Source organism: Sinocyclocheilus rhinocerous, unplaced genomic scaffold (assembly GCF_001515625.1).
Source record: "Sinocyclocheilus rhinocerous isolate Xijiao unplaced genomic scaffold, SAMN03320098_v1.1 scaffold3677, whole genome shotgun sequence".
Lineage (NCBI taxonomy): Eukaryota > Metazoa > Chordata > Actinopteri > Cypriniformes > Cyprinidae > Sinocyclocheilus > Sinocyclocheilus rhinocerous.
In genome coordinates, this window is record NW_015652189.1 from 66764 (window position 1) to 77191 (window position 10428).

The following is a 10428-nucleotide window of genomic DNA, read 5'->3' on the forward strand; positions in this document are numbered from 1 at the left end:
GACAAAACAGTCGGAGATGCGTTTATGCATTTTTTTTTCTATTTTACGCATTAGTAGTAAATCAAGACTTCGCAAGTTCTCTTGTAAAAAACTAAAAACAAAACAACTTGGAATAAACTACAGAAAGCGAGTAAAGAACTCTTAACATTAGGCTACTAAAAAGGTCAGTTTAATCTCGCAAAAACTCCCGTTAATAAAAAATCTGACTACACTGCACAATTAATCTCTTACACTGCATCTTTGTTGTTTATGATGAATTCGGTGCTTGCACGTACACCGCTTTTATTATTATTGCAGCTTTGATGTTCAAATAGCTGCAGTACTCAGACTTTGCCACAAGGAAAAGTTCGTACGCCTGCTCAGACCCTGACGTGGCGGTAAATACTTTTCCACGTCAAAGACCGTTTTTATAAATATGAACGTTGCCGGGGATTTTAGCGTACACACACTCTAAGATCAAATCTGTGCGTACGCACATTTTATAAATGAGGCCCCTGGAATCCACTGCTCCACAGGATACAAACAGATTGTATTGCAGTTGTGGATTACTTTGAGAAAGATACAAAGTTATGCTTTTAATTTACATTTTTGTCCTGAAATCATAATGTTGCAGTTAGTGACTTTAAGAAAAAGACAAACTTTGCACTTTGACTATCAGCAATGGGCTTTTAGGTATTCGAGGAGTAAATTATTGGCTCTTGAGGGGTCTCTTTGTTAGTGAATAAGGTGCTGAAAAATGCACAACAAATTCAAATAAACTGTAGCTGTTATATATGTCATATTTATATCAAATGAAAAGCATACAGTTAAGGCGTTATTACCACAAAACCCTGCTAAACTATTAAACAATATACATTTTAAGAACTCTAACTTACTGTCTGCATTATTAGTGCGGAAGCAGACATGACAAGAGCACAATTTCATTTGCTACTGTTTTATTTGATAGTAGAAACGTTAATGTACTGTACCGTAACATACCTGCTTGCAACTTTGAATATTTGTAAGATATCTTATGTGAAAACACAGTTGCAGATTATTTATTTATTTATTTTTTAGTTACTTAGTTAGTTAGTTAGGTAGGTAGGTAGGTAGGTAGTTAGTTAGTTAGTATATTTATTCTGTTTAATTAAATGAAACAAAATGGGAACCCAACTTAAACACTCCTTTTATGGACACTGAGGACAAGATGGTTTACTAAACAGCAACTTGACTGCCAGGTGATCTAAACATATTGGTAACACTTTAGGTCCTATTAGTTAATGCATTTACTAACATTAGTTAATCATTTATAATACATTAGTTAGGCCTACAGTATTTATTCATTAAACATTAGTTATTCAGTAAACTTCAGTTAATGAAAATACACCTATTCATTGTCAGTTCAAGGCCATTAAATATTAACAGATATAACATTATTTTGATTTTAATAATGTATTTGTAAATAATTATAATAACAGATATAACCTTTGATTTTAATAATATATTTGTAAATAATAATAATAATAATAATGCATCTAATCAAAATTAAGATTAAAAAATATATATGCTTTAGGATTTTTAGTTCTATGTCATTTGTAATTACTATGTCATTCTATGTAATTACTATGTAAATACTAATGTAGTTAACTAATGTTAATAATTATAACCGTATTTTAAAGTGTTACCAGCTTCTCTATCATGGAAGAAGCTGTCTTTAATATTAAAGGACAATATCTTTCCGACTAAACATTAATAGTGCGGCGATCCAGAGAAAATATCAAGAAACTGATATAATGTAATTGAATTGATGCTTTGATTGCAGTTGCCTTGATGCACATTGTTGTCATCACATCTAAACCAGCTTCAGCATGTGCATACATTCATATAAACAGTTCATATATTATTGTGAAACATAACTAAAAACAGGAAAAGGAGGTAAAAACATATTTTTTTTATTTCTGTTTCTTTCCAGGATTGCTACATAACATTTTCTATTTGCTGCTGATACGTGACATCATATCCTTATGCGAGCAAACAGGAAAATGCTTTCGCGTGCTTAAACAGGGGATCTACCACTTCCTCTACTGATACCTTTTACTTTCTGCTGAAGTGAAAGACGGAATTGTGTTCAGATCAGCTTCGATTATTCTCGGTGGTCTGACAAGACTTAGAAGGTATAGTCACGTGAAGAAAAGGAGAAGTAAAACATTCGTGTTTGACAGCCTTGATTTGACTTATTTATTAGAGCTTACACAGTCCAGATCTGAAAATGGAGAGTTCGAATGCCAGTATCTGTGTGGTCAACGACAACATGGTGCCCTTCGCCACAGTCTACATCCTCATCTTCCTGATTGGAATGGCTGCCAGCCTGGTGGCGCTGTGGGCCTTCATAACCAGCCGAAGTGCTAAAAAGTGCATTAATGTTTACCTCATCAATCTCCTGACGTCCGACTTCCTCCTCATGTTGGCACTACCTGTCAAGATTGCCAAAGATCTGGGCAATGATTCTCTGAGTTTGACCATCTTTCTCTGCCGAGTGAGTGCGCCGCTCATCTACATCAACATGTACGCGTCTGTCATCTTTCTAGCTTTCGTTAGCGTGCAGCGCTACCTCCAGATCACCCGCAGCTCCAAGCTGCTCCGACTGCAGGAAGTGGGCTTTGCGGTGCTGATGTCTTCGGTGGTCTGGTTCCTCGTGCTCTTCATCAACGTGCCCAACATGGCCATCCCTATCAAAGAAAACGTTGAAGACAAAGTTGGCCTAACGTGTTCAGACTTAAAAGATGATTTCGCCAAGCATTGGCACGCATTGTCTGTGTTTCTGGGCATGGCCATCTTCTTCAACTCCTCGGTAGCGGTGCTGTTGTCCAACGGCCTGGTCTTGAAGCGGCTCTGGGGTCGGCGTGAATCTGACCCCGAGGAACAGGCTAGTGCCCAACATGCCTTCATAAACATTGCATTGGTGACCTTGGCATACGTGGTGTGCTTCGTGCCGTACCATGCTGTGCGTATGCCGTACACATTTACGCAGATAGAGGTCATCACCGAATGCACATTAAGGAAGAATCTGTTCCTGGCTAAAGAGTCGACTCTGCTTCTCGCCATCCTGCACCTGTGCTTCGATCCAGTGCTGTACTTTGTCATCTGCCGTGCATTCAGGCAACAGATCACGAAGGCCTTCTCAAAGAGAGGCAGCGTTCCGACCGCAGACACAGAGTGAAAATTCAGCCGGAGGAGAGTTATGAACCAAGTATTAGTGCAAAATCATTTGCTGAATGTCAATGTAGTGTAAAGAAAGAGTTTCTTAAAGAACTGTGGATTAGTAATGTAGGAAAAGCCAAAAAAAAAAAAAATTAACAAAGCAGAAGACTGAAGCCTGTGGGAAAAGAATGCACAAAGACCTATTTGAGAAAAGAAAGTCAGTTAAAAAAGCTGTGGCAATACTAGTTGATAAGAATTTTGTATATGTGTAAACATAACTAAATCTACAGAAGATGTACTGTACAATGATGCTCTGAGGTGTTTAATTGTACTTATATACAAAAAGGACCAAGAGCCAGGACTCGGACTTCTACCATCACAAGGACAACCGCACCTCAAGCATGAAATTGAATATGTTTTTGTTTTATTTATTTTTTATTCAGTGGGAAATTGTTTGTGTAAGTTGTATTCCATATCCCAAATTCATAATGACAATCAATAAATAGACCTTTTTCAGATTTCCGGGTTTCTGAGCAGCGGAAGTCGTCATAGTTGGGTAAATTTCCAGAGGATTGAATGGGAGAGTACCACAAATATATATTTTTTTGCATTCCCATTTGCTCAAATAGCAAAACTCCACGGTAGTTTTTTCACAACTTTCAAGAAAGGAAAAAAGTAGATAAAGACTGATAATGGCAGTCAGAAGAGAGAACTAATTTACCGTCCCTCCCATAGACGCTGCATTAGAAACACCCTTGCATTAGTGTTAACTTTATTTTTTTTTTGTAATTTGATGCAGAGCTGATATAATACACCATTGGCCATTGAAACGCACGAAAAGGGTCCATTAAGTATGGCTGTATCCGAAATCGCCCCCTACACCCTCATTCACTATTCCCTACATCAGGTCACTAATTCAGTTTACTTGCAGGAATGAATGAAAACAAGTGAGTGAATTTGGACACTGACGGCGGTCACCGTGATTTTGCCAAGTAAGACATGTTCCTGGATCAACATCTTTTGTTGATCCTGGATCAACATTACTGTCCAAAAATACAGACTTAACCCAATCCCTACCCCTAAACCTAACCTTACCCATAATTTATTCCTAAAATCAGAGGGAAATGATAGCTGATTAACAAGAGTGTAGAAGTACCTAATCGTAAGCCTAAAACTGACATTTCCTGAAAAGTTATCCCTCAATTCTGATTGGTTGATTGGAATGATGTTCCAGGATCAACAAGGATGTTGATTTAGGAACATGTTGTACTTGGTCAAATCACGCTCACACACTGAAGGCACCGGAAGGACTGCCGCTTTTGCATAGTTTGTGCTTGCAGTTTAATAATCATTTGAAACTGGCAAACTGGCCGCTCCAGTAGTAAGATTAAAGGATTTATCTTGAACTCTGTCATGGAAATTGTATTCCATGTATAAGTTAAATGTATAGGTTAAAAAAAATAATAATCAATTTACAGTGAATTTATTCCTGTGTTGTATTACTCTGTATTATGCCGTGAACGAGTGCTTAGTAAAATGAATGGGTGGATGATTCATCTGTGGGTGCCATCATCTGGTGCGACTCTTACAGTGCATTATGGGTATTCTCTAGCCTTTGAGCATCAGTTGTACACTCGTTTTTGCGGTGCATTGCATGAGTGCACTCAAAAATGTCTACTATGGTTTCGGACACCACTACAAATGGCTGTCCCCTCAAATATATAGTGCCCTATTTAAGGGTACAGGGGCGATTTCGGATAAAGCCTATGTTTCTCAAATTATAAGGGTTGATTATAAAGAAATGTTTTTATTTTGTTTTACTCTTTTAACTATTTTAGTTTTAATAAATCATTGTTATCACATTTAATAATGTCTTATTTCTCTCCCGAGTCTCTTTCTGATTAATGACCTTTTGCATTGAAGGTTACATCATGTTTGCTCTGATGACATGCTGTGTGTCTAGTGTTTAGCCTAGTGAAGGCTAAGTCAAAACGGGCATGGCTATTATTTACTTGGGATATTATTTCATATTCATACATTTAGCTAGCCCGCTATTATACCACACATAATAAACTGTAACCCTATTAAATGCAGCCAGAGATGGCGCGAGACATTCAACCCGGTTGCTTGGAGACGGAGGACGGTGAAGGCGCTTGGCGTAACTCTATCCAGAGAAGACATTGGGATCCAACTTTACTCGGCCAACATGTGCTACCTAGCATTAGGGATCGTTTTATAGCATTCGGTTAGACTTAAAGGGGAAATCGACAACAGCACAATGTCCTTTCCCATGTTGGATTATAGGAAGATCGCCGTTGCGCGTTATTCTGTGGATATCCATTGATTACTGTGGCTGCGCTCTGTCAAACATAATGCCTAGCCGTCAAAAGCAAATTATATTCTCTGTCGCTGGCGTGCTTTGCTTTGGTTGTGTTCTGGTCGTGGCTGCCGCGATGGGGACGCAGTTTTGGGTTCAAGCGGCGGTTCTGTGCAAGACGGGCGCGCAGATCGTCAACGCGTCCGGAGCAGAGCTGGAGAAATTCATCGGAAGGACGAACTACGGACTTTTCCACGGCCAGGGCATGAAACAGTGTGGTCTGGGAGACAGACCCTTTTATTTCGCTTGTGAGTAATTTAGTCATATCAACCCGTTTAATCCCAATTTTGTTTCCAAGGTACATGAAAATATCCAAATGATGTGTCATTAGTAAACCCTTTGAAATAATCAGTAACTTTTTTTTTCTTTCTTTTTGGAAAAGTGTGTGAAAAATTGTGTTTTATGGTCGGTCACAATTGTGACCGGTGGGATAATGTGTGTAGGCTACTGAATTAACATATTTCTGCAGTCATAAAAAAAAAATATTATATATCTTTAAACTGTTTGATCACATTCTAGGGTTACTATTGTACATTTAAAAAAAAACCTTATTAAAAAACATTAATAGGAATGCTGAGATAAAAGACAAAAAATACAACCATCAGCATATTTCAAAATTTTTACTTTTTTGTAACATATATCATAAAATTTTTATATTAGTGCTACCAGTATTACCACATATTGTAAATTATTTGTTACATTTAAACTTTTAATTTAGTGCAATATTTTGTCATTGCAACATTTTAGTGCAATTTTCAACAACTGCAATTGGATTTATATTGTATACCTAAATTCACCGTTATCCCACCGGTCACTATTGTGACCATCAAGATGTTTACTCATTCTATGACCATGCACACTCAACAAAACTGAATATATGTGCATTAATATATTAATACTAGACACCCTAAAGATAATGTGTACCAAAAATCATTGTCATATCTTTATGTTAGCCTTTCGTTTTTGGAGCTTTGATGCAGCCATCATCTTTTCAAGGTGCAGACAGGAAATAAACTGCTCTGTGACAATTTGCACTAACCATGTGAAACTGCACATATTTAATTGAGAACCTTTATTTATTTATTTAATCGATATTTGCAGGAAGTGCACTAAAACATCAGTCAGTAAGTTTTTTTTTTTAGAGCTTTATAAATTAAAACCTCTTTTTTTTTTTACGGTCACTATTGTGAGCGGTAGGATTAAATGGGTTAAGACAGTGCAACCAAAAATGAAAACGTTGTCACCATTTATTCACCCTCACGCTGTTCCAAACCTGTATGAGTTTCTCTCTTCTGCTGAACATAAAATGAGATATTTAGAAGAATGTTGGGAACCAAACAGTTGCTAGGCTAACCATTGACGTCCATAGTATTTTTTCCCCTGCTATGGAAGTCAATGGCTACCAGCAACTGTTTGGTTACCAACATTCATCTAAATATCATCTTTTTTTTTTTTACACTTTAGGAGTAAAGAAGGTACAAAAGGTGTCCCTTATAGGGACAAAATGTTGCACCCCTAAAGGTACCATTTCTATACTTGTTTTTTTTATTCACCCTTTTCTTTCGGAAGTTTCTTTCTTCACTGACAGAAAAAAAAAAACATGACAGGATTTTCATTTTTGGGTGAGCTATGCTTTTAAGAAAAGAACAGTACAAGTGTTTATAAGCACACCAGAAATCTAAATAGTTTTATTATTTAGACCACACAGAAATGCAATATAAGAAAACGGTAATACTGTAATACATGTGCATATACAGCTTCTCTAAAAGTGTTTGGACACTTGAGTAGTAGGCCTACCCTTGTTGCATTACAATAAATAACAATCATAACAATTAACAAACTTATTTTAAGTCATAAAACAATAGATAAGCTGTACAAAATGAAGAAAGTATTGTGATCTGTGTGGATCCTAATCAAATAGTGGAACCTATCAGTTAATGTACTGAGCACATGTGTGAACTTGAAGGGAAGTGACTTCAAATCACGCTGAAAGTTGGTTAAAGGTCACTGCAAAAACTGCTCAGAAAAGTCAAGTTAGTGATCAGAAAAGCTCTTGCATCATTCCTTTGCAGGTACCACGTGTGCTTTGTTATTTTGTATCTAATGCAATGACTTTTTTTGAATATTGATCCTTAATGTTATTATATGGCATAGTGCATGAGTCATATGGACTACTTTCATTATATTTTTATACTGATTTTGCATCCTTTATGAAGCATTAAAAGCTTTTGTAAATGCTTGGAAAAGATCAACCATTATGTTAGTCAAAGTTTCTCCTTTGTGTTCTATGAAAGAAAGAAAGATATACAGGTTTGGAACGACAATGATGACCGAATTTTCAATTCAATACCCTTTAAAGGTCCAACTACGTTTTGAGTCCACTGATGTGTAACAAACCTATTTCAAAATGACCTTCACAAACACATCACATTTTTTAAGTCATCATCAATCTTTTGCTTTAGAAAAATGTTCCTACGTATTTTATGCATAGCAAGTAAACCCCCTTCTGACTATAGATTTAACAGATTTAAAAGAGTCTAAGGGGCTGTTTCAAGAGACATCTGATTCATTGTTCAGTTGATCAGATTTTAGTTTTTCAGTTGTTTTTTCTCGAGTTTTGGGAGGGACTCGTCTCGTTGATGGGGTTTTGAATGGGTCTCAGATTGATCTTTCATGACAGCTTCATGTACAATGATTCATTCTTTCCTAATGAGATCTGGAAAAGCCCCAGATTCGAGAGCCAGACTTTTAGCAGAACAAAAGAATATTGTCATCGTAAATTTGTTTTTACTCACAGTGAGATGCATGCAAATTGTGGACAGATATGATCAGAGATTACTTTTAATGATTAAAATCAATTTTCATACATACTATACTGAAATCTTATCCTCAAAATTATTCGGAGATAAGGGCCAAAGTCAAAATCAAACATAGTCACTCACAATAGTTTGAAGACGTTGATGACAAATTAAAAGCTGATTCAAAAACACCAATCCTAAATTAGGACTCAAACGATGGAGATCATGTTAGAAACCTCTTTATTCTGTGTAGTTTTCCCTGACCTGATGGACGTGGGTCCGGCCAGTCTCCATGTGAGCGTGATCTTCTTCTGCGCGGTGCTCATCGTCTTCTCCTCGGTGTCCTGTGCTTTCTTCTTTTACAATGCTTTCGGAAGCCCATATGAGACACTGCATGGACCCCAGGGCCTTTACCTCTGGAACATGATAAGCTGTAAGTCTTTGCTCACACACGCACACACACACACACACACACACACACACACACACACACGCACACAGACAAGTTTGTACCTAGAGTACCATGAACAATAAACACTAAACTTTTTTTTCACTCAGAAATTTGTAATACATTTTAGATATAATAATAGAAGGAACATTAAATTATGTATTTGTCCTATTTACTACTTTGAAAAATATTTTTTTACATTGTGTTCTTTATTACTACTATGATTAAACTCATCAAATTATCATCAAACCAATCAAAACTAAATGATTCTCACTTATTACATTCTTTAAACCAACTCCATGAAGTTCATTTTAGGATACTTTGTAAACAACATTAAAAAAATTACCACACGTACATGCCAGATTTCCTTTACTACACTGTAAAAATTATAATGATTTTTTTTTTTTCAAATAGATGAATGGAAAGTTCAAAAGAACAGAATTTATTCAAAACACTTTTTTTGTTGTAAAAAATTTAAGAATGTATTGTCAGTTTTGATCAATTTAATGAATTCTTACTTAATAAATAAACAAAATTCTTACTTAATAAATAAAAACAAAATAAATGAAAAAAATACCTAAGAAAATACCATTTCAGTCTTTTTACTTCAAAATGTAATGTTTAATTCAGTATGATAATTGCTGTTTCTCTGTAATAATTTCTGAAATTTACTAGCAATTTCTGAGTGAAAATTGATTTAAAGTACATTTTTTTCAGTGTATCCAGTCCAAATCATTCATTAAAAATGAAATAATAATAATAATAATTTAGTAAATAAAATAACTTGGTAAATATAATAAACAAATCTACAGAAGTTCATAACCAAAACAATATATATATATATATGTGTGTGTGTGTGTGTGTGTGTGTGTGTGTGTGTGATAAAATTATACATATTTCAAGCATTTACACAAATAAAAAGAATCACTGTTAATGTTATGTCAAAGTAGAGCTTTTACCAGGTCAATAAATAGCAGCTTGAATTCTTGAATCTTGAGAAAAAATCCTGAAGACAGTATGTTATAAATATTTCATGCATACATCCATTTAGACAGGCTCTTTTCTGAAGCACGGTAAAAACGAGCCTCTGCGATTGTTAATATCTCTCTGTTAGTAGTGAGAAAGTGATCTCAGCTATACTGAGAAGAGAGAATTGGATGATAAATAAATAAAGTGATGGAAATGAATGCGCTTGGTGGAACTGGCCAGATTTCCACTGCATCTCTAGTGTCAGGTGCCTCTGTTGTGTGTGTACTGATGGCACTCTAATAGAGCATTTGACCTGTCCACACAACTGAACACCATTAACTCAAACATAAAGCAGAATCGCTTGCAGATAATGGGAAGTAAGAATAGTGTCAGTATTAAAAATAATAATAATTAATAACTGCAGCTAGTACTGGAACTACCTATGTTATAAGTGGAAGTACATTTGGTTTTTGTTAAATTGTGTTAAAAAATTAAATAAATACACTCTAAAAAATGCTGGGTTAAATATAACCCAGTGCTGGGTTAAAAAGGGACAAACCCAGCACTGGGTTAAAAAGGGATAAACCCAGCTATTGGGTTGTTTTGACCCAGCGGTTGGGCTGTTTATTTAACCCAGCATTTTTTAGAGTGTACAT

The 10428-nt window shown here is 35.8% G+C and overlaps 2 protein-coding genes across 2 annotated transcripts in view; both read left to right on the top strand.

Annotated features, from left to right (window-relative positions):
* The first annotated feature begins 2022 nt into the window (after positions 1 to 2022).
* LOC107714092 (probable G-protein coupled receptor 171) lies at positions 2023 to 3390 on the top strand. The gene has a single exon (XM_016519803.1). The coding sequence runs from the start codon at positions 2249 to 2251 to the stop codon at positions 3197 to 3199; it is 951 nt and encodes a 316-aa protein (XP_016375289.1). The 5' UTR covers positions 2023 to 2248; the 3' UTR covers positions 3200 to 3390.
* Positions 3391 to 5552: 2162 nt separating this feature from the next.
* Positions 5553 to 10428, top strand: part of clrn1 (clarin 1) — an 8135-nt gene continuing 3259 nt past the window's right edge. Inside the window, exons 1-2 of the mRNA XM_016519804.1 lie at positions 5553 to 5805; positions 8609 to 8788. Coding sequence (XP_016375290.1) covers positions 5553 to 5805; positions 8609 to 8788 — 433 coding nt within the window. The remainder of the gene's footprint in view (positions 5806 to 8608; positions 8789 to 10428) is intronic.

What these genes read in the sequence shown, in the direction of transcription:
- LOC107714092 (XM_016519803.1), top strand. Translation starts at nt 2,249, where the DNA reads ATGGAGAGTTCGAATGCCAGTATCTGTGTGGTCAACGACAACATGGTG.